At 36.1% G+C, this 25,477-nt stretch overlaps 1 protein-coding gene across 1 annotated transcript; it reads right to left on the bottom strand.

Annotated features, from left to right (window-relative positions):
• Positions 1-2,163: 2,163 nt before the first annotated feature.
• Positions 2,164-4,719, bottom strand: LOC149228037 (transcription factor MYB92-like). Its single transcript, XM_089375621.1, has 3 exons — positions 4,534-4,719; positions 4,277-4,406; positions 2,164-3,116 (listed from the first exon to the last, which is right to left on the bottom strand). The coding sequence occupies exons 1-3, from the start codon at positions 4,700-4,702 to the stop codon at positions 2,303-2,305; spliced, it is 1,113 nt and encodes a 370-aa protein (XP_089231747.1). The 5' UTR covers positions 4,703-4,719; the 3' UTR covers positions 2,164-2,302.
• Positions 4,720-25,477: the final 20,758 nt, after the last annotated feature.

Raw genomic sequence — 25,477 nt, 5'->3', positions numbered from 1 at the left:
TATATATATATATATATGATGGAAATTGTTTTTTACCTAATTCAACTCAAATGTTGATCATCTATCTAAATAAGTTGTATTAGTGTAGGAAGAGACTAAAATGAAATAAGAGTTTAGAAGAAGAACTTAGATTGCGTTTTTAAAAATATCTTTATAGTGATATATCAAGCCATAGAAAATCACAAATGTGTTTCTCGGATTTTTTTTGTAGTTGTTGCAATAGTATTGGAGTCCTAGTAGCTAGACTTAAAAGATATTTTGTTACATATTTCCATTTTAACTTATGAATATTTTATTTAAGTAGTGACATAGTTTTTCTTATATTAAGTAGATTATATATATTAATTTATATATAAAAGTAAATCTATATATAGAGAAATTTCAAATTTAAACACACACACAGAAATATATTAAACCACCAAAAAAGAATGTCGTAAAATCAAATGTGATTGTTAAAAAATTTCAAAAACTTAAACTTTGTAAATTATTTTTAAAGGTTACATATTAATTAAAAGTTATATATATATATATATATATATATATATATATATATATATATATATATTCCGGAAGCTTAGAGAGACCATTGAAATTGGAAAGCTAGCTATTAATCTTAACAAAGACAATGATAGGAAGTTAAGTAGAAGTTGGATGAGTCCTCTCTTCCTAAATTTTTTTATTTTTTTTTATTTTTTTCAATTAATTAATTAATTTATTATTTTTCATATATATATATATATATATATATATATATATATATAGATATATATATCTATTTTACATTTTATTAAAATATTTTCCAATATTTTAATATAATAACATTTGAATCTCATTGTTGAATATTATTAATTTTATTTAAAAACTATGTGATAAAAGTAAATCAATCTTATTCTTAATTACGATTATACATTTACAAATATTCACTTCTTATTCTATTATTATTAATTTAATTTAACTAATTTGAATTCAATATTATTCTAATTAAAAAAAGAAAAAAGAAAAGAAAAAAAACAAATTGATAATAAATATATAAATTTATTCAACTAAATTTTAATGGCTTATAGTTATTTTTTAATGACTAAGTCTCTAACTGGATGCATTTATGCTATTTAAACATTTTGATTGATTGATTGTTTTTTTCAGCTTTGTCGACCAACAACTTTTGATGTGATTAATCCCATATCCACATTAGATGGTTCAAAACATAGACCAACAACCTATGGTGTGATTAATCCGAAAGGTATTATCAAAATCAGTATAGAGTACAAATGTCTAAAATGAAGAAAATATAAATTCAAATTTCAATAATTCAAAAAAAAAAATACTTTCAAAAAATATTCACATTAATAGTTACATTTTTTAAAGATATTATAATTTTTTTTTTTAATTTTCAAACTAATTAAAAGAAAAAGTATTTTGACTATAAAATAATTACAATTTAACCTATCATAAGCAAGTATAAAAATAATAATAATAATTAGTTTATTATTATTATTATTATTTTTATTTGTTAGTTGTGAATTAATTAATTATTAATAATCCATTTATCCATTATTTAATGATATAATTGATTATTTTTCATTAAATAAATAAATAAATTGTTATTATTATTAATTAATATTACTATTAGTAATTAATATTTATATTGTTACTTAAATTTAATAACATTATTAATTAATAAATATTAATAATAATTAATTCATTCTTTTACAATTAATTAAATATTATTTATTAATAATAATCCTAACAATAATGATAATTATAAGCTTATATTTATTAATATTGTTGTACTAATCATATTTAATTTTATATACATCTTTATTTTATTTCTAATTTTATATGCGTCTTTATTTCATTTCTAAATTTATAACATACCTGCAAACTGCATGAAAGTTGTGGAGATTAAAAGCTCTGAGCAGATTTCAGCAGGGGCGTTTTGGTTTAAAAAATTTCGCCAAAATTTCAATTTGACTAAACTTTTCATCAAAATCAATGAAGAATCATGTAGTAAATACAACAATACTTGTTTTAATAATTAGAACATAAACTTATCTTTACATTCTATGATGGAGCTGTTAAATAAAGTTTAAAAAAAATTCACATCTCTTCAGAGCATTTATATATAGTTAATAACTTTACACTAGTGAAAATCCCAGGTTCGAATATCATGCGTAGAATAAAATAATTAGGTCAATGTTTCCAGTTTAAATCACATGGAAAGAAGGATGACATCAGGTTCAGATATCGAAGGCGTGCTTATATCATTTACTTTAGACTCAACTAATTTAACAACTTATATCAACTAATTTAACAAGTTATACCAGTAGTTAATTTCACCGTCCTTATTCGGTAGATCAGCTCTTGCTGCTGGTATAGCTGCAGTACTTATCGGTGAACCGAAAGGGTCATCCAGGCGATATTGGATGGCAGTTTCTAGAATTTCTGATATTCCCCCGCTGTACGAAGCCCTGGAACCGTTGCACATGTTTTCCTTATCATATGGCAATTTGTCAGGGAAAACATCCGTTTCATTTATAGCAATGCTGGGTATTCCAGAAGAGTAGATCATGTTACCCATGCCTTCTGATTTGCCTTCCAGATTGGAAAATTGTAAAGCTTCTTGTGAAAAGGTATTACCCTCAATAGGATCCTTCTGAGTTGAATCGAAACCCTGAGTCATATCCTTCTGGAAGCCACTCAACCATCCTGACTTTTGGGGATGCAGTAATTGATCCATTGAAACGGAAGGAAGTATCAATGAATTCTCAGAGGATGGGCTTGCCCAAACCTTAGCCATGACCGTGTTGTCAATCGTGGCCAAAAGTTTACCATTTTGAGATAATTGCAGCCACGAGTACTCATCAGCGATATTGTTCACGTACTCTTTGGGCAGTACTACTTCAGATTCAACCAACGCAGTATTGCATCCTGCATCTCTGGAGATGCTGACAGTGGAAGACGATGCCATAAAAGAATCCGTATGGGCTAATGGCAGTAAGCCGTGAGTAACTGGATCGATTCCCATTACACGAAGTTGTTTCTTTAGTCTACTGTTCCAGTGATTCTTTATTTCGTTGTCTGTTCTTCCATGAAGATGTGATGCTATAGCCGACCATCTACAATTCAACTAAGTACAGAACGTTAGTATTTCGTCAGAAGAGAAGCAGATTATGACTGGTCAGGGAAAGCAACGTATAAATATTGTGCAAAACGGCATGAGTTTGGACCTGTGACGTAGAATGCACTGGAGATCAACAAACATAACTGGTCAAAAAAAACAACAACAACCTTTTATTTTTAATAATTTTAATAATTAAAAGTCTCTATTTAGAAAAGTCAGGACACTTAATAATCTAATAAAAAAATTCTATAATCTAATACTCTTTTTCCAACACAAACATACATATCAACATAATACTTTCCTTTCTCATTTATTATCTACTTTATAAATGAATGGCTGGTCAAAAACAAAAACAAAAATTGGCTTGATCCATTGTTACAAAAGGTGAAAATGCATTTAACATAGCGGTGTAGTGTTCCAAAGTGATATTGATTTGTATCCACAATGCATAAATCTAAGCCTTTAACTATGGCTCTGCAGAGTAGCACCTTCACCTTCCACCACTTCCCTCAAAACCGGTGGGAGTTAAAGCTGGAACATAATGTGCAAACCATATCCACCCCATCCCGCTACCATTAAAAGTGAAGTGTGCATTTATCAGATGAAACCATTAAAACTGAAGGACACCCTTCAACTTTCCCATTCACTAAATGTATGACATTTAGAGCTACGACTTACATAAAATGTGTCTTGTCCTTGCAAGTCATTTTGAACAATATAAGCTATAGTTTGCAAGAATAAGTCTTAAACAGTATAAGTGAAATGTTTTCATAGAGAAGTAATACTATTCCACTTGTATTTATATTGGGGATATATATTGAGAAGAAAATGATATAATATATTGAGCATATAATAAAAGTAAAAAGTTTTATATTGGCGAGTATAAAAATAGAATTCAAAATTAATGAAAAACTTATAAAAAATAAATACCACAATATTTAGTCTAAAAAAATATATTAGATTAGTATTTATAAAAGGTTAAATAATATGATTTTTAAAAATATTTTTCAATATATATTGAAACTAAAAATACTAAAAATATTGTTTAATAGGTCATAAATGTGTATCAAATTCATTATGCTCTTCATTGAGAACCAACCTCAAATAGTTACTAATAAAGTTCTAAACCCCATAAATTGAAGATGAAGGTATTACCTGTTTCCAAGAATTGCATGAAGGTGAATTAGAACGATATCCTCATGAATGGAGAAGGGACCACGCTTGAGGTCAGGTCGCAGGTAGTTTGTCCATCTCAGCCTGCAGCTTTTTCCACATCTCGATAATCCTGTAGCACTCCAACCACACAAAAAATCTCCAGTCAGTTCGTCTGTACCACCTACAAAACTCCTCAATCCCAAGTATTTAGAAAAGTCGAAGAGATGATAATAAATTACAATACAAGAGAATATAACCTGCAAGCTTTGGAACGGTCCGCCACTTAGCACGGCCATGGTGTTGAAGATAATTGATGAGCTTCTGGTCTTCTTCGGCCGTCCAGGGACCTCTTTTCTGCCCACTGTGATTAACACAGCAAGGAGTGCGTCCCATTGTCACTTTCCGATCTGCCTTTCGCTGTAACATTTGTCTCCCTTTTCTTGTCCACCCTGACTGCTTTTTTAGATGTATGTATACATATCTGTATATATAGCTTGCGATGGCGGCGTTGGATCCATATGTTGCGCACAAGGGTTTCAGAAATTTGGAGTTGTTGAAGTCAATCTTTAGAGTTCAGTCATCATTCAACACGATCCTTACGAATCTAATGACGTAGCCGAGAACGATTCTTATTCAACATCAATATCATTTCGATCAAAGTTAGGACCACTTCCCTCGAATATTTTTTTAATAAACGCAACCGATAGCGATTTTCATTCAGCCTGCCATCATTTCAAACAAAATTAGGATTACGTCCCTTGAATATTTTCTCTTTATGACCGCGGAATAACGGGCGCACCATAATAAACACAAAACCGATAACGATTTTCGTTCGGACAGCAATCAGGTCAAACAAAATTAGGATTACATCCATTGTGACGAACGCAAACGCATGATCACAAGTCTATCATATGGACTCCACATGTTGTTTAGGTGTTGATGCATGCATTTATGTACCAACTATACCCGACTGCGCAACAAAATTTCATTGAATGCACATCACAGTCAAAAATTAGCGAGGAAAAGCATAATGAACGCTGGATTGTTTCAAAAATTGATTATCCTTATTCTTAAGAATCTCAAACTTAGTTTGTAGGTTCTAGCATGTTTTATTGCTTACATATTTTTCACCGGTTCTAAGATTGGTTTTAATTTGAATTTTTTTGTATAAAAAAACTATATAACGTGTATTGTAGTATCTCATATGTACATCAAATCATATATGTCATATGACTGTGAGAGAAAATAATGATTAATAAAAACAGGTGTGATATAACCCATGATAATCAAAATTGGGAATATTTTTCTCTATACCATTCAAATTTATTTATTTAGCTCAGTAGTTTCTTCACAAGATACAAAATTTCCATTCAGTCGTAAGAATTTATTTTTTGGGTTTTGCTCCTCTCGGCCATTCTCCTCTTCTTATGTTTCCTCTTCTTATGACATGGAGGTCAAAGGCACATAATCAACTTATTACTCTACCTGTTTTCACAGTTGGAAAGGCCTCGTGTGTTTTTGGTCCATAACAAAAAACTATGAAAGGCTTTAAATTGTTCAAATTTATAAAGCAAGTATCTTATTCTTGTACATAGGATCCTTGATTAAATAAGAGATGAGAGAAGAGTAGATATTATTGTTAGTTTGATAGCTTTCAATGATAATGCTTAGATTAGGCTTTGATAAAGGCTAACCAATTTTGCTTGATTATTTGAGGTTGAACCTAGACCCAAGAATACTAAATTTCTCTTTTTTCTCTCGGGGTAATATTACACTACCGTTTGGATCTCACTAATTTATAATCATAGTATATTTACATTAAGTCATATTGGATATATTCTTGGTATTACAGTTTGGATCTCAGTAATACATAATCATAGTATATTTACATTAAGTCATATTGAATATATTCCTGGTATTACGATGTCAATGGTTATGTCATCTTCACCCTCAGCCAGATTACTTCAATAAGTTACCCATCATATAGTTATATATATAAGGAGTTAGTAATATATACACACACATACACACACTATTGTAGCTATATAAATTAAATGGCTTATAAATATCTATAGACATTAGTCCATAATAAACATCAAAACACTTCATCTTATATCTCAAGTTTCTAAAATTAAACAAATCATAATAATCAACTAAATTATAACTTTATTTAAAAAAATTGTTATTATTATTAGTGATAAAAATGATTGATTTATCACTTAAATTTATATATATTTAAAAAACATGTAAGAAGTTTGTTAATCGTGGAAATTTACCCCACTTTATCATGGAGATTCTTAATCTATAAATAGGTTTTTTTACAGTGCAACTCATTTCATATGACACTTGCTCATATGACCTTGTTTTTTTAACTAATGACTTTAATTAAAAGGGAAAAAAACATAATAACTACTTTGAAAATAAATCTGAGCCTTGATTTGTGTATAGTACCAAAAATATTCTAGAATATCTTGTAGATATTAAATCTTTACCATACACTTAATAATCGTTAACATCCATGGCAGTAGAACGAAGTCTCACCGAACCGGAGATCTTGGATTCGAACCTTGTGCTACCTTCCCCGTATAGTGGGATAAATAATGGACATGTAAAACTCAAAAATAAGAGAATCCTACCAAGTCTACAAAAAAAAATCATTAACATTTAATTAAAAAATTTAGAAATCCTAATCCAATCATTACCATACACTTAATAATCATTTAATATTTTAGAAATCCCAATCCAAAATAAACACACTTATAAAATAATAATACTTTCTAACTTTAAAAATTCATATATTAATACACAATTTTTAACCTATTAAATATTAAATTAATTTTAATTAAATATTTTTAATTAAATATTTTTAAAATTGATAATTAATTATAATATATTGAATATTAAATTCACATTAATTAAATACATTTAAAATCAATATATATTAAAACTAATTTACAATTATTTAAATATATTAAAATTATCCGATTGAAATGAAATATTGACGTATCGAATATCGTGTGGAATTGAAATAGGTCTATGCCCATATCTTAGAGTAGGAAAATTAAGTATTTCCAAATTGAAAAATTGTTATCATTCACTGAAGCATTTATCTCTATTCTTTGTGCCTATCTATAAACATAACAGTTCTGCAATTTTGAGGGAAAAGGGAATATGCGAATATTTTATTAAAATATTAAGTTATTTTTTGTTGACAAAGTATGAAATAATCATGATATAAAAATAATAATAATAATTTTATAGTATGCTATAGTTGTTTAAACCTTCTTTCTATTATATTTTAGTTGGTTGTATTAAGTAAATTAAAATGATTTTTGTACCCTTCTTATAATTAATTTTAATGTTATTGAATTTTATTTAAAATTATATTATTACTAATTTCTAAGATTAATTATATAATATAATATTTTAAATTTAGTTATTATTTTTTTTTTTTAGATAGAGTGTTTCTCGAGATAAAATTGAGAGGTGAACTATTGTCGTCCCACTTGTACAAAGGATAGGGGGACATGAGAACACATTCCCATGGAAATATGAATGTTTTACTCCAACCACATGCTAACCATCATTCATATCATCAATAAGTTGAGCACCTTACACTCAGACTTTAATTGTATTTCATCTAATGGCCTATCAGTTGGGACTCCACTTGTGCAAAGTACCAGTGGGTGGGAACTTCAGCAACAGATTTGAGCACTTTTGTATAGACAAAACCCAACTTTATAGTAGATGGTGGTCAACACAACATCTATATATCGCTAGTGGTGGCTAGTGGTACCTTTAATTGTTGTTCTCTACTGACTTTCTCCTATGCACTCCGCTTTGGAAGAAAGACATCACCTATAGGAAAATTACCATTTTCGTGGAGTCATTGCTACTTTTTCTTTATGTAACTATAGTGAAAATGGTAGTTTCCATATTCCTTGCAACCATAAGTCCATTTTGAACTTACATACCCTTTGCAAGTTAGAAGTCCTCCCATACATCTTTGTTCTCGGACCATTTCATATTCAGAGTTAATATACTCATTCCTAGCAGCAGGATTTGGATAGACCATCATTGACTTCCACCTCACCTAGCAACCTTTTATGGCATCATGCTCCCTATCTTTTTCTTTGGTTTTATTTCATCCCTCCTATGCTTATCTCTCTATCTTTCTTTGTCTCCCTCTGTTTTATATGTGCTCTAATAGCCTGATTTTCAATTTGTGACAATAGACATTGGTCCTTATCTCTAGTTGACTTTCTTATTTCTTCCTTCTCTCTAGCCAACTTCTTTCCTTCCTTATTTGGACATAGTTAGCAATATCTATTTGTTTTGGCTGTTGTAGCGTTTTCTCTCTTCCTAATGTTCCTACTATGTGGTCCCCCCTCTATTTTTTGCATCTCTTGTCTCCCCTCGCTTATCCCTTGGTTTTCTTCTCCTCCCTAACTCCTCCTCCATGCCTCGTTAGCATGAATGTGTCCATAGGGGTGAAATTACTATCCAAAGCAAGCCCATCAGAGAAACACATGTATACACCACCTCCTAGACAAAATTGTTACCTATTTGCATGAACTCGTGTGAGAACCCATCTAGCAAGAACTATCATGTTTTGAGGGGGAACACACCTCTCATAGAATACAAGTCTTAAACATAGAGGTATGTGCTAAGATGGAAAACTTGATATCGTACATTCGGAACACTCGTAGATGTTTCAATTAGCATATGCACATAATTGATATATATGGGAAAATAAAGTTCCTCCTTGCAATAACCTTGTTGGACCAACACAAGCATTAGGAAGATGTCTTCAATTCACTCGATAACCTACATTGCCATATGCAGGACCTGGACTGATGGATGGAGCACATTGAGAAACACATTGGCATCCCACCCCTAGCTAGAAGCATTCTAGGTGAAAATAAAGATATCATCCAGGTTGTAGCAATAGATTATAATCCTTCTACTTAATTTGTCTCATGCTTCTATTCTATTGGTTTTCTATTCCCACAATCTACTTCCATGGCCGATTAGAACAACAATTATCTCAACACTCTTTTATCTCTTTCCTCTCTATGGATAGTGAAATTTTAGCTTTGGTGTAGTCTCCCTAGTGATATACTAACCTATTATTTTTTTGTATTACCTTGTAATCCTTAGTCCATAAAATACAATTTCGACCCCCTCACCTCCCCCTGAAAAAACTACTATTTTTAATTAAATTGATGAAGAAATATTTATTATTATTTTTTTTAAATTTAAAAATATAAAATGATATATTATTTCCTACTCTAAGGGTGAGGCTCTATAGCTTTGAGGGTTTATGATGCATCAATGTTTTTAGCAGCTCGATGGCTAATTCGGGGGGCGGGGGGGTTTTGTGCCCTACTTCCTCCACCTACTCCTAATACAAATGCTTTTAACTCATTGGTTGTGAATGGGTTGAGGTTTCAGAAGGAAAAGCCTTCTCATTTCATGAAGAAGTTATAGGAAATCTAAAATGTGGAAGTAATTGCACCTCATTAAAGAACCCAAGCTTTATAACTCGTTAAGTCTGGACCACCTAAACCAAGTTGTTTTTCCTTAATTGATTTTTATTGATTATATTTGGTTGTGCTAATAATACCATCCTCTAGAGATTCAACACCTAGTGTTGTGATTTTTCTGCTACCTTTTTAAATTTCACTATGATATTCTAATCTGATTATGGATTCTTCATCATAAACAATGTTAGATTTCCTCCTTTTATTATTTAAAGGAGTTTCTTCCAAGTCAACAATATATTCATAATTAATAAGAATTAAATCATTATTGGTCGTAGTTTTTATTCATTTTTATTGTTTCTTCTGCTCTTTAGCAAGAGTAGAACCTCATTGGCATCAAAGGAAACATTAAATTCATTTTTAGTTTGCACATGTTGAAATGTTACCATTGAAATGTTATTACATTAATGAATTTTATTTCCTTTTTATTGATCATGTGTATCTACTCTTGTAGATTCAACATCCATTGCTCCTCATTTCTTTTTTCCTTACTCTGTGTTCCTCACTAGTATGAGAATAGCTGATGACTTCCATGATCTATTTCACTCTAGAATATATCCCCTCCATCATATTTGAAAGTTGCATGGTGAAATCCTATAAAAAATAAAATTTAACATTTTGGTGTTTAAGAAGTGTTTAAGATATATCATGGTACTTAGAATGATACATGATACATAAATAAGAATAAATAACATATATTTTCTTCCTTAATTTCTTTCATAATACATGGACATATTTTTGTAAAACATTCTTGCATGTTATATTAATTTCATTTTTGGAAAGAATATCTAATAGTACTATACTTCTTAGTTTGTTTTATGAGTGCATACAATCTTTTTTTGTATGTAGTGCTAAACACATATCTTGTACCAAGCTAGACATTTGGAAATTTTCTTGCATATATTCAACTCCACAAAATATAGATATATTTTTTCTACATTGTCCCTTAGTTTTCCTTGAAATATGAGAAATGCTCCATTTTCTTTTCCTATTTTATAGGTTTTCACTCTCTAACATTCTTCATTCATTCTGAGAGGTAACTTGTTGGACCCTGAAAAATTGTCATCCTTTTCTTTGTTAAAACTTCCCTATGACACCTTCATTTTCTTACGTAACTAGATCTTAGCTAATGGCATGAAACTTCCTACCATTACAAATCTCCTTTTGCTCTTTTTATCCCATCTTGTGGAATTCCCCAAAGAGATCCTCTCCCCCATTTCATTTCAATCCTCATGGAAGAAGGACTTAGTAAAATAATAACATCAACGATTAGTATCAATAGACATCAAGGGCTTGACCTTCACTCAATGACTCAACACATCTCCTATAATAAATGTGGAAAAAACTATGCTTATTGGAGTGCCCACTACTAAATCATCTATATCTTTCAAAACTTAATCAGATGACTTCATGGATGCTTCATGGAACTTTGCTAATCATATTCAATCCCAACATTTCCTTTTCAACACCCATCTTCAAGTTCAATTCCATGTCACTCATATTTCATGTCTTCCTAGGAGTTTCCTTCCACCGAAAAATCTCAGAGTTCCCTTAGTCCTCTTTACAACTCAAAATATTTCTTGGAAATTTCTCCTCTGTAAACTTAATTGTAGGCTCTCCTGTTGGATATTTTGCACCCTCAATTTGGCAACTCAACTCACATTTCTTAACCATGTTTTTAAAGTCATCCCAATCTATATTTTTTTGGCTCTAGTTACTGAAGACTACCCTTAAATCCATCTACGCCCTTCAATGAAATTATCTTTGGTATGACACCCTATATACTAGGAAATGGGATTTCAATACCGAAAAACTCCTAACCTTCCAAGATTAAAAGGATGCCTAGGTCTTCATGATCGAAAAATTCTCAAAGTTCAGGGGAATTTTAGAGTATTCTCTAGAAGCATAAGTGTGCAAAATATATAAATTAGGATTCCATTCACATGCATGGGGTTTACTTTGGATATCCAATATGGAAATATTATTTTTAGAATAATTCCCCCATTTAGAACAACTACCTACGGGATGTAAGAAATGTGAGAAAACACTCTCCTGGTAGGGCTCTTGGCACTAGCTACCTACTTCATTGATAACCCCATGTTTCATCCTCTTTACAACCTTCACCTAATGGTAACTAATCACGTGATCCCGCATTTTTGGACAAGAGAACCCTCCAATTCAAATTGGTGCAATTGGAAACTATCCCCTAATCATAACCCTTTCCTATATAGGAACAAATTTTTCAATCTTGAAGAAGAGCTCCAAAAACATCACATATATTTCTTCCAAGCCCTAGATAAACTCGGATGTGGATATCTCCCAAAACGTTGTTTTAATATCAAATAAGCCTATTATTTAGCAGTTGTCCTTCATGGTACTCCCAGTTATACAATTTCAAGTCACATATGTATTTCTTAGCTCTACCCAAAAACAAAAACTTTGCTTGGCTAAATTCCCACAAAACATCCTAACATGGGATCAATTTCAAAACAAAGGGTGTTATTTTCCTTGAGTAAGGAGAATCTAAGGAACATATTTTCAATTTTGTTTCGATTCAACAACCACTTGTGGGACTAGTGGGAAATTCTCTTCTTGTAATACAATCACACACCTCATAGCATCTTCAAAACTTTATCCATTTACTAAAAAAAAAAAAAAAAAACCTTTCAAAATATCATCCTAAATGAAATTTCGGTTTTTTTTATGATATTCACTCTACAATAATCTTGGAAAGAAATAAATATGCATATTTTTTAAATATATCCTTTTATTTGGATTGAATAAAGCTTAGCATATTGATATCATGAGAGTGTTCAAATGGAAAGAATTTAATCAACAATGTCATATATATACTTGCTCATCTCTACATCTGGGGCCTCTGCCTCTCTTTCAATCCATGCTCCCCCTTTCCTTCTCTTCCTTAATCACATTCGCCTTCCACTTAGTCACTACTTACCTAATATTTTATTAAACCCCACTTTGATGGTGCCTCCAAAGGTAACCTTGTTGCAACAAATTGCAGTGGAGTCTTTCAAGATCACGCTAGGAAGATCCTCTTATTATTTTCTAGCAACATGGGAATGTCCTCCAATAATGTTGTTGAGATTTCTTGTCTTAACTATGGACTTAAAATTGCTTCTATAAAATCATAGTTGAGAGAAATTATCAATTGACCATTTATTTCTCACTAAACTCCAAAATGGGTAACCTATAAGAAATATCTCAATTAATTGGATGCTTGAAGCACGCTTGGACATTCTCAAATCATCTCTCCTCCTCAATCTTCCTATGTTGATTCCTTTCCATGTTTTTAAAGAAGCCAATAAAATGTCATATTCTTTGGAAAATGATATAATCGCCCTATCTGAAAAGGACTAAACTCATGATTGAAAGAAAATAGTCACAAATATCTTTGAGCTTCTTCCATTACCTCACCCAAGTTAATTACCCTTCATTTATTCAGATGATTGTTAATCCTATTGGACAAATGGGTTGTGTTCTAGGACATGAATCTATCATTGCCATGTGTCTCTCACACCACACTAGTTGTAATGCCCTGGCAGTTTGGGCAGGGCGCGCTCCACACTTCACACGGCGGAGGCATGACCCGCGGGCGAACCGGGCAGGGCGACCCATGCACGGTGACCCAACGGGCGGTTGGCGAACAGCGGTTGGGCGCAGTCACCCGGTAAGGCAGCGGCTTGGTACACGGGTGCGGTCACCCGACCGGGCAAACGAGCGCACGGGGATAAGTTCGGGTAGACGAATGAAGGACCGGGCGACATATTGGATGGGCGACCCGAGGGCGCACCGCACACGATGGGCGGGCGACCCATGGGCGACCCGCGCCGAAGGACGAGACGACCGGGCGATGGCACACGGAACGACTGTGTGAAAGGCGCAGGCGGGATTCGGCAAGGCGCGACGGAACGAACGCTACAGCGGGCGGAAGTGTGTATAGTGGGCGACCTGGGTGGGCGCCCCGCCATACGACGGACGACGTGAACAGCGGACGACATGAGCGTGCAGCGAGAACGTGCGGCAGGCGACGTGAACGTGCAGTAGTGCGACGAAGGAACGAGCCAGCAGCGACATAAGGGCGCACTCATATACTTAGTGAAATGTGCGAAGGGAGAAATGACGAGTTTATAAGGGACGTGGGGCGGCCTTACACTTGGGCACGGGCCGACCCACCAAAATAAATCGAAGGGGCTCCAACGCACGAATTCGGGGGTCGGCTTGGGTGTTGACACCCCTCAAACAAATGAGCAACGAAGCGTATATAAGGTTGACGCTGAGGTTCATTTGGAGGCAAGCAATTCGAGCTCGCTCTCTCTACATACGACAAGGGTAAAAGGACACAGTAAATGCGCACATCTCATGCGCATGAGATAAGTGTGCAAGTCCATTACAGCGTTGTCTTGTGGACAAAGGTGGATAAGTGTTAAACGGTTTCGTGCAGGCCGAGTTGGTTACGGCAGGCACACGGGTGACACGGTTTGTGCGCAGATCGAGTTGGGGAGTTGTGGCTCGGGTAAGCACGCTCCGCCAGAAGGTGTGTGTACATGTTGTAAGGGCGTTGGCCCATATTTGTAAACGGTTCTAAGTGCTGGTCGCGGGTTTGCCCGGCGCACTTGTATGTACTTTGTATTATTGGAAAACAGTTCTATAATATATCATTCGGGCGAACTCGTTCGGGAGTTGCCCCTCTCATATAACATATGTGCAATTGTTGTTGATTTAGTTTAATTGCATGTTTATTATGAACAGTTATAATGGTTATGAATGTTGAAGAAAGATTAATGCATTTTACTTAATTGTGAGTTGGAATTAAGTGTATTTATGGTTAAGGCGTAGTCCATGTGTATGAGTATTAACGAAAAGAAAGTACACGGTGGTGCCGCACCCCACCAGATAACGGTTGAAAGACTACCGTAGACTCAGGGGCGTGACAGGTGGTATCAGAGCTCGGTCTAGAGCTGGTGAGCAAGGTTGCTCGCACACTTGGAAGTTGGCAGTTGACAAGGTTCTTGCAGGTGACTTGGGGAAGCCGATGAATGGTCGAAACAAGGTCGCAAAAGAAGATGGCCGCTAACTCTCAAGCCGGGTCTAGCCATACAATGAAGGATCCCGTGAAGGATCCCCATCTTGAGTTCATGGGAAAGGTAATCGAAAGGATGGAGACTTTGGAGTCTTCTTGGAACCAAGATGTGGACTCGCTTGCTAAGGAATGAGAATCCATCTCGAAGGTTAGAGAAGAACTTGAAGAACTCCGGACACAAAACAATGAGCTCAAGGCACAATGTGAGTACAACAATCTTATGTGTACTCGATTGGAAGGAAGGGTCAAGGAAGTTGAAGAATCAAGAGATTAGGGTCTTGCAGTGATCACGAACTTGAGAGGAACTCTTGACAAGGTAAATAAAAGTCTTGATGAAGCCATGGACGAGATTGCGGTATTGAAGAGAGCCATGAGGTATAACTCAGGTGGAGGAGTACCCCATGTAAAGGTCAAAGAGCCGGAATCTTATGACGGTACAAGGAGTGCAAAGACTCTTGGTAACTTCTTGTGGGACATGGAGCAGTACTTGGAACGGTTAAGTCTGCCTGATGGGGAGACACAAGTCAAGGTGGCCGCTCAATTCCTGACAAATGATGCCAAGATGTGGTGGCGAAGGAGGGTGGATCAGATTATCAATGGAAATGCTGATGACATCAACTCGTGGGAAGACATGAAGAAAGCCTTGCAGACCCACTTCAGTCCTCAGGATGAAACATGGGAAGCAAGGATGAAGATCAAGTTCATCAAACAAACCGGGAGCTTACAAGCATATCAGCGAGAGTTCTCAAGTGCAGCTTTGGAACTTCCCGATATGGCGGAAAGAGACAAGGTGTTCAACTTTATTATTGGGTTGAAGCCTTGGGCACGCAATAAGGTGAAGAGACCGAAGATTAGAACACTTGAGGAGGCTTTTGCTGCGGTTGATAGGTTGGTGGACCACTATGATGAGACTTCTAATGAGAAAAAGAAGTCCGACAAACCGAAAGATAAGAGGAAGGAAGATACTCCGAAATCAGATGATGGTGCAAAGATGAAGAAGCCTGTGAAGTGTTGGTTATGTGAAGGACCACACACGGTGAAGAATTGCCCATCTAAACCAAAAATAACTACTGTTACACAACCTGCTAAGGAGGATGACAATGCTTCCGTGGGGATGATGCAGATACTTGGTGCGGCTGCTACTACGGAAGTACCTTCTAGAAGGGACCCGGAAAGAAACCGGTTGGAGTATGTTCAAATGAAGATCGGTGGAGCTGATGTACTCACTGTGGTTGATAGTGGGGCTTCACATAACTTCATCAGTGAAGACACCGCAAGGAGACTTGGACTGAAATATGTACCTGTGAAGGCACAAATGAAGACGGTGAATTCTCCTCCGATGGTGATCCTTGGTATGGCCGAAAAGGTGGACACCACACTTGGTGCATGGACCGGGAAGGTGGACTTCACCATAGTGCGGATTGATGACTATGAGGCAGTATTGGAGATGGAGTTCATGAAACAGTTCGAAGCTATGGTTGTGCCACATTTGAGGAAGCTCTTCATTTATGATGGACGAGAAGATGTGCCCATTGGTGTTCCAACCATTGGTGTAACAAAACCCGATCATAAGTTAGGAGGAATGCAAATGGAGGACAAGGTGAAGGTAGACAAGCGGTTGTCTACGATGGAAACAAAGATTGCAGAACAATCTGTGGTCATCCGAGCACTTTCAGATAGCATCTCGAACCTATCGAGAAGGCTAGAGTTGGTGGAGGACGATGATGATGATGATGAGCTATATGTGAGGCCGAACATCCAGAAGGAATAACGGGAAGCATATCTACAAAGGATGGAGGTTGAGGATCCGGACAGGTGGATCGAGTTGATTAGTGAAGGAGAGCCTCCAGGCTCTTCTCGCACCACATCTTCTTAGAGGACATAGAAGATGGGGTTCATTGTTGGCTGCTCAAGGCAGTGAACCCTTAGAGATGATTGAGCAGGTGCGTGGATCAGTACATGCTGCAGAAAGATGGGGGTTTCCCATGGGCCTGAGCATGGGATCATGGAGTGTTGGCACATGGCGAGAATGTGTAGCACTTGTTTATGGTGACTTGATGCGGGCAGACTTCATATGGGTTGATGATTACCTTGTATGAGGGAGTTTTCATTATAGTCGATATCAACCTTGGTGGTTGGTGTGTTGTCGGGACGACAACGTTTTCGGGTGGAAGAGAGTGTAACGCCCTGGCAGTTTGGGCAGGGCGCGCTCCACACTTCACACGGCGGAGGCATGACCCGCGGGCGAACTGGGCAAGGCGACCCGTGCACGGTGACCCGACGGGCGGTTGGCGGACAGCGGTTGGGCGCAGTCACCCGGTAAGGCAGCGGCTTGGTACGCGGGTGCGGTCACCCGACTGGGCAAACGAGCGCACGGGGATAAGTTCGGGTAGACGAACGAAGGACCGGGCGACATATTGGATGGGTGACCCGAGGACGCATCGCACACGATGGGTGGGCGACCCATGGGCGACCCGCGCCGAAGGATGAAACGACCGGGCGATGGCACACGGAACGACTGTGTGAAAGGCGCAGACAGGATTCGGCAAGGCGCGACGGAACGAACGCTACAGCGGGCGGAAGTGTGTATAGTGGGTGACCCGGGTGGGCGCCCCGCCATACAATGGACGACGTGAACAACGGACGACATGAGCGTGCAGCGAGAACGTGCGGCAGCCGACGTGAACGTGCAGTAGTGCGACGAAGGAACGAGCCAGCAACGACATAAGGGCGCACTCATATACTTAGTGAAATGTGCGAAGGGAGAAATGACGAGTTTATAAGGGACGTGGGGCGGCCTTGCACTTGGGCACGGGCCGACCCACCAAAATAAATCGAAGGGGCTCCAACGCACGAATTCGGGGGTCGGCTTGGGTGTTGACACCCCTCAAACAAATGAGCAAGGAAGCGTATATAAGGTTGACACTGAGGTTCATTTGGAGGCAAGCAATTCGAGCTCGCTCTCTCTACATACGACAAGGGTAAAAGGACGCAGTAAATGCGCACATCTCATGCGCATGAGATAAGTGCGCAAGTCCATTACAGCGTTGTCTTGTGGACGAAGGCGGATAAGTGTTAAACGGTTTCGTGCAGGCCGAGTTGGTTACGGCAGGCACACGGGTGACACGGTTTGTGCGCAGATCGAGTTGGGGAGTTGTGGCTCGGGTAAGCACGCTCCGCCAGAAGGTGTGTGTACATGTTGTAAGGGCGTTGGCCCATATTTGTAAACGGTTCTAAGTGCTGGTCGCGGGTTTGCCCGGCGCACTTGTATGTACTTTGTATTATTGGAAAATAGTTCTATAATATATCATTCAGGCGAACTTGTTCGGGAGTTGCCCCTCCCATATAACATATGTGCAATTGTTGTTGATTCAGTTTAATTGCATGTTTATTATGAACAGTTATAATGGTTATGAATGTTGAAGAAAGATTAATGCATTTTACTTAATTGTGAGTTGGAATTAAGTGTATTTATGGTTAAGGCGTAGTCCATGTGTATGAGTATTAACAAAAAGAAAGTACACGGTGGTGCCGTACCCCGCCAGATAACGGTTGAAAGACTACCGTAGACTCAGGGGCGTGACACTAGTGCAGGTAGCCAACCTACATGATAATAATTATAAGTTGTGAACCTCTAATGGCTTCTCCTTATGATGGTGCCTTAACCCATCCAGTATTAAACCCGTACCTCTAACATGATGTGGAGAATCCATAGATTTACTTTGTCTAGCGTGTGTTTTGTTGAGTCTTTTTCGTTTAATGTTGTGAAATTGATTTTGCTCCTTTCTCTCATCCATTATTCATGGCTACACTTTCCTCTTCTATTCTCACATCTCTGGGTTTTCAGCACTCCATTGCACTACATTGGTTTTCATATGCTCTTATGGCTCCCCATTCAACTCGTCGACGATGAACTCTTTTCATTGAATTCTACATTTTAGTCCACTAAACATGTAAGTGTGGAGGTCTAAATTAATTTACTAGTCCCTTCATGACAAAAGAGGACCAATTAGCATGTATATAAAAATAAAAATATAGTATCGTTTTAAAACAAATAAGAAAATTAATAAATCGACGGGCAAAGTGAAGGAATCAAGGAATTTGGCAACGCAACAGCATAACGACAAAATCCTATAGGGAATGTGAGGACTAATACATGTAGGGTTGGAAGAATTAAATAGAATATAAAATGGAATAAAAATTTGGTGATTTTGTATTTTCAATTTTAACCTACCGCAAATTTACCTAGTCCTTCATGTCTAAAGAGGAACCATTAGCAGGTATATAAAAGAAATATATAAAAATATAGTATATTTTGAAAATATTAAGAAAAATAATAAATGCACTGGAAAGGTGAAGGAATCAAGGAATTTGGCAACGCAACGGCACTGATCATGAGGAAATCCTATAGGGATTGTGAGCACTAATACATGTAGGGTTGGAAGAATTAAATGGAATAAAAATTTGGTGATTTTGTTTTTTCAAACTTATCCCACCGAACTTACAAAATTATTAATTATACACATTGATGCATTTAAGGATTCGTGGGGTACTATTAGATTTTCTTTTCATAATTTGTCGATCAATACACCTTATTGAGTGTACCAATATGAGTCTAGGCTATTGAATCCACCCATAAGTTTTTAAAATTCTTTTAGACAAAAACGTATATTTTATAACAAATATGTCTAAACCTAGTTTATTTGTTCTTAAGCATACAGATTAGGACACAATGAGGTTTGCGAAATAAAAAATAAATAAAATGTTCTTTCCTCCAACCATATAAGGAAAAGACCCGTTGTGTAAATTCTTGAATAAAAAACAAATTTCATTGGAGAATGTCTAACTCATTTGATGCATTATATATATTGTAATACTTATAATTTGATATGTTATTAAATTTTTTGCCATAGCAATTAGAGTTTGTTTAAAATTATAATAAATTATCTTTAATTTCTTAGATCAGTGATATTAATGACTTTTTAGATTTGCTTAGTTATTTTAAAACTAGTGTATCACATGTATTGAAACACCAATGCACTGAAAATGTCTAACTCATTTGATGCATTATATATATTGTAATACTTATAATTTGATATGTGATTAAATTTTTTTCCATAGCAATTAGAGTTGGTTTAAAATTATAATAAATTATATTTATTTTTTTGGATTAGTGATATTAATGATTTTTTAGATTTTCTTGGTTATTTAAAAATTAGTGTATCACATGTATTGAAACACCAATGCACTTTACATGATTTAGATATTTCAATTAAAAATATTACATTGAAATTTTTGAAGAATGATATCCATTAGTAATTTTCACTATAAACAAATAAGGTTGTATAGCTAGTATTCCCTGCCCCTTAGTTTAATTATTGAACTTTGAAAAGTATGAACTAACTACCACATTTCAACAAGGGCTAAGTTGTAGATATTTTAGCTTAGTTTAAGTATAGTTAATTTAGAGTAAAAAACAATGAATACATACACGAATGGAATAACATGTCTTTTAGTAGCCATACAATATTGCTAATGATTTCAGACTTATAACATATAGAAGTTGGAATAAATCAAAGCCAAACATAGTTTAAAAATAAGTGGACAAAGTTAATCTTATGTAGAACACAACCATAAATCTTACCAATTTCTGATGTAGGAGCATTTAGCCCAAAGAAAATCATTGTAATTAAGTAGACATAGGGGGTCATGTATTTTCGAGAAGTTGGATTCCTAAGTGATAAATTGATGTAATGTTAGGCTTTTGACTGCATAAAATAGAAATTAATTAGATAGTGAGAGGAAGTTGTAAATGCTCTCAAATAAATGAGGAAATGAGTGGCTAGTAATGACAAAGAGTTTGAAGTCAAATCCAACTCTTAAAGTAGTTCATGATTCGAGGAACAAGAGAGAGATTTTAGGAATTTAATGAGTTAGAAGTGGACATAGAGGATAAAGTACATCTAGGAGTCAGTTCAATAGATTTAGGAGTCGAACCAGGATGAGTTGAATAGAACTTCTTGGCATATATGTAACCCTACGGGCAGAAGGAGGAGGAGGCCACTGATAGCAGAAGATCATGCCAAGAGACAGAGAGTCTCGTTATGTAATCAACTGTTTATATGTTTATATATAGAGGAATTCGATTCTGAGTGTGGAAATGTGTTAATCGTGTGTCTATTGATTGATTACTATGTGAACTCATAGGTTCTGTAATAGAGGTTGCAGGCAGAGTCGAGGCAGAGTACAAAGGAGAAGAATGAGCCAAGCAGTTCGTGATGGATCTTTGAATCCATTGAGAGATTAAATAGAGTCCATAGTCAGTAATAAAATCACGAAAATCAAGCTCAGGAGGGAGTCACAGCGGAAACAATGAAGGAATCCAAACCTTTGAAGAGGAGCTAAATCATGGAAGAACTGAATACTTAGCATAAAAACTAAGTAAAAAGAAGGAGCTAGAAGTGAAGCGTCAACGTTCAGCAGTCGTTAGATCTGGAAGATCAATGGCCCAGATGATGTCGTTGAGGAGCAAGCAGAATATCGCATCAGCAAACTTTAAATGAAGGAGGGCGGTCTTCTAACAGTGAAAGTGGATTTCAGGCAGCTTCAAAACTGTAAGTAGTATTGAAGGACAAGTGTCGATTCCACTCATCAAATGATGCGTGGCAGCAGAGGACGAGAGGAAACCACTTTATCGAGTGGTTAAACCTTGTGCTTGTTATCTAACCGATATCAACAACAGTCATCGGATCTGTTGGGTATAGATCGATGGTGGAGAATAGCTGTGCACATTTAAATGGTCGGGAGCAATATCAACCATTGGATCGGGGGATACAACAGACGATCAAGATTTGATCAGAGGCTACACTAATAGGTGATTGGATATCGGACTTATCAGAGTCCGGAGAAGCAGCGTTGTGGAGCGACGAAAGGTCCAGACCCGATGAAGTTATAGATGCGGTTGGAAAGTATTTGAGATCTGCTTATATGTGTTCGGAGCGAGATTTCAATGTATTTCCATGTATTGGCGACAAATGTGTTGTGGAGCCTCTTTAAGGGTAAAACATATATTAACGATTCCGTTAGTTGCATATCGGAATTAGAGGGGTGATGAGGCTTGTATATATGATTCGTGAAGGGAGCGATAGCTGGTTGCAATAAAGGCAATCCTCAGGAAATGTGCACAAATTGTACTAAAGGCAGAAAGGTATGTTTTGGGAGTATTTTCCTTTGTAAATGGGTTTTATAAGGAAATAGCACCGATGAAAGGTTTATATGTTAAAACATATATGTAACCAATGCATTAAAGAGGGAAGGTTATATATGCAGCCTAAAAGCTTAAAGTAAGGTTTATGGGAGTGAATGAGTCCTGATAGGAGGTTTAAAGTCCCGATAGGAAGGATTTAACGAATGACTTCAATAGAGCCATAAAAAAAATCTTGAGGGTTGTTTAAAAGTCCCAATAGGAGGTTTTGGTCGGGTGATTGAGTTCCGATACAAAGGAACCGATGATAAAGGGGCCTTAATCATTTATGGTTTGAATATTTGACTCCTTTGAGAGTCAAATACATGGGACAAATGTGTGGATGAATTTTATATGCACACTGTGGGTTTAAGCAGGGGTAACCCTACATCATTTGTCACTTATATCAGTGCAAAATTGTAATCAGAGCAGGGAAAGATTTCCTATGAAAAGTAGTTTGCACACAGAAGAAGGTAATGTGCATAATTTAATTGATGAATGATAGAGGCTACAACAGAAGATTGTAGGGGAACTTTTGGAGTTCTTGGGAAATTGTAGTAGTTCCAGCAGAGGACTTGGAGACCAAATAGAGGACAATCAATTCAAAGTGCAGGAGAATGGGAGAATGAGATCATACATAGATCTTGGAGGTAAGATAGCATGTTTTGTTTCAAATTGAAATTGAATATTGTGGTTGCAGATAAAGCATCTCAGCAAAGGACAGCAAAAGAAGATGTGAGAGGAGAACCAGATGTGTTCTTGAAGACAGAGTAAGGAAAACACTCTAAAGAAAAAGTGACAGTGAACCTGAAAATCCAAACAAAGATTGGACAGAGAGAGGACAACTGAAGTGTTCTCAAGAGAGAGTAAAATATTGCAGAAGCCTAGAAGGATCAAAGCTTTTTCTCAAGAGGAGGTTCCAGACAGAGGACCCGTGCTTACCAAAAGACTGAGTGAGGAGAGGTTTGTGAGGTAAGATTGCAGCGAGGAGGACTAGCTGTTGCAGAGGCTTGTTGCAGATGAGTAAGGAGCTCATGAAGAAAGAGGAGAAGAAGATGAATATTGATAGTCATAGTAGAGGTTCAGAGAGAAGCCACAGCAGAAGAAAGATGAGGAAAGAGGATGCTGAAGCAGATGGCAAGAGGATGAGTCAAGAGGAAATTGACAAAGAGATTCCAGAGTTAAAAGAACAACTCGATGCATTAAGGAGGATATTAGAAGAAAGCCAGAGACTAGGTTGGGTCTTGAGGAACAAGCGAGTGAAGTGGCATAAATTGCAAAGAAAGCTACAACGGAGACAAGTAAGGTGGCTGATGGGAAAATTCAAAGAAGCTGAGTTGGAAATGGAAGAGCTCATTTGTGAACCAGAACAGGGAGAAATTCTAAGAGAGAGTGAAAATGAAGACTTAAAGGCTAAAACATCAAGTGAGGCCAAAGGGTCACATGATTTTAAATCTGACAATTTGTGTATGTTTGCAGGTGAAACATGTATAGAAGGATAATTTGCTAATATTGTCATAAAAGAGGAAGAAGACAAACAGAATTTAAATTCTATTCTGGAAGAAGATGAGATAGATAGGTCTCATATGCAGTTGGGGAAAGATATCAAGCAACCAAGTGAAGGGCTTGAGGAGATTGAAGAGGAGATCATCAAATAATTTCTAAGTCATGAAGAGAACTTGGAACAACATGGAGACATGATGACTGAAGCATCAAGTGAGACCACAAGGTCTTATGCTTTTAAAAATGATAGTTTGTGTATGATGGTAGGTATTGTAGGAGAAAAGCAACCTATTGAAGATATCTTAAGAGTAGATGGAGATTTAGAAGTAAAAAGGTGGTAAAGAAAACTTCTCAAAAGAAGAAGAATTTGACTGCATACAAAAGAAAAAGTCTATGGATTAATCTAAAGAAGCTGTCATAGAAATGAAGAATCAGGATCTTATTCTGATGAAGAATGAGGGAATACTATCTCAGAAAGGTAATCAAATGAGTTTGATTAATGTTATTGATGAAATCCAAATACAGGAGAACATCAATGCAGATGGTGAGATAAGGATAACTTTGGGAGAAGAGTTACAAAGGGACAACAAGGCAAAATTACTGAAGAAAAAGAGACTACATTAGCTGAAAACATAGTAAAGGATCATCAATTCACCATGATGATAGGTACAATGGAAATAGCCATGGAAGCTGCTGAGACAGTCAGAAAAAGAGAAGGAAATCTACTGAAATATGTTAGGAGGGAAGAAGTCTATGCAAAAATCTTAGCAAAGGGAAAAAGGACATTTGATGATTTATCAATAACAAAGGAAGGTATGGCAAAATTGTGTGAAATTTCCAAAATCTACTCCAATTGAAATTATTGAGTTATATAGAAAAATAGATTTTAAGATGGGAGTTGGAAAAACAGAGAATAGATGTTCAAGAGAGATTGTTGAAAAAGGAAAATAAAAACATTGTCATGAATGACAATCATAAGAAAAAGGAGATGGATATGAAAGTTCAGCAGATTAACACTACAAAGGAAGGAGTTCACTACAGTGGACAAGAGTAGGAAGACATAATTAGAGTAGATGATGTGGAAGAGAGACTAGTTGATAGTGTCATGAATTCTTTTGAGAATTCAAAACAGCATACTGATGTGCTGACAGAAGAGAAGGAAACAGAGCAGCAAACTGAATTGTTTCCAAAGGAAGATAAGGCACAAAAGCCTTATGTTTTTAATTTTAACAAGTGTTTTGTGAAGGCAGGTTTTGCTGTAGATGCTGAAGGAAATTTGGCACAGTTGAGCTACTTAAAGATGAAAGAAGAAGATTCTGTGGAAGAATTCAATCCATGGAACAAAGATGTTAAATTGCTGGAGAGAGTGCTGGACAGTCATGATTTAGTCATGAAAGAGGGTGAGGATGATAGGAAGGCAGTCGACATAAGAGTCAACATAGAAGTCAACATAGTAAGAAAAGAAAAAGTTGGAGCAAGAATAACAAAACAAGAAGAAGAATAGAAGATTGAAGAACTAGTGGACAACAGCAACAACCTGAAGCAAAGAGAAAGAGGAAGAAGTAAGAAGCAAAATATGGACTAGTCCAAAGATGTACTACAGACAAAGATTGAAGAGATGTGGAAACTGATGATGAAGCAGTTCAAATGGAGGAAAATGGTAACAACAGGAAGCATGATCAATCAAAGTTTGAACCTGATTGATATGAAGAAGAAGATGGAGAAAAAGATAGTAGAAGTACAACAACAACAAAGGACCAAAACATTTGAGCAGTTACAACACAAAGTGTGGGATCCAGGAAGACAAAGAT

This window comes from Pinus tabuliformis, chromosome J (genome assembly GCF_031772625.1).
Source record: "Pinus tabuliformis cultivar Carrire ecotype Pingquan chromosome J, CPIR1, whole genome shotgun sequence".
NCBI classification, from domain to species: domain Eukaryota; kingdom Viridiplantae; phylum Streptophyta; class Pinopsida; order Pinales; family Pinaceae; genus Pinus; species Pinus tabuliformis.
The sequence above is the reverse complement of the archived record's forward strand: the minus strand, read 5'-3'. Positions and strand labels throughout refer to the sequence as shown.

Coding starts and splice junctions, on each gene's coding strand:
- LOC149228037 (XM_089375621.1), bottom strand. CDS start 4,702: ATGTTACAGCGAAAGGCAGATCGGAAAGTGACAATGGGACGCACTCCT. Junction 4,407..4,533: donor GACCGTTCCAAAGCTTGCAG/GTTATATTCTCT, acceptor GGAGTGCTACAG/GATTATCGAGATGTGGAAAA. Junction 3,117..4,276: donor CATGCAATTCTTGGAAACAG/GTAATACCTTCA, acceptor GTTGAATTGTAG/ATGGTCGGCTATAGCATCAC.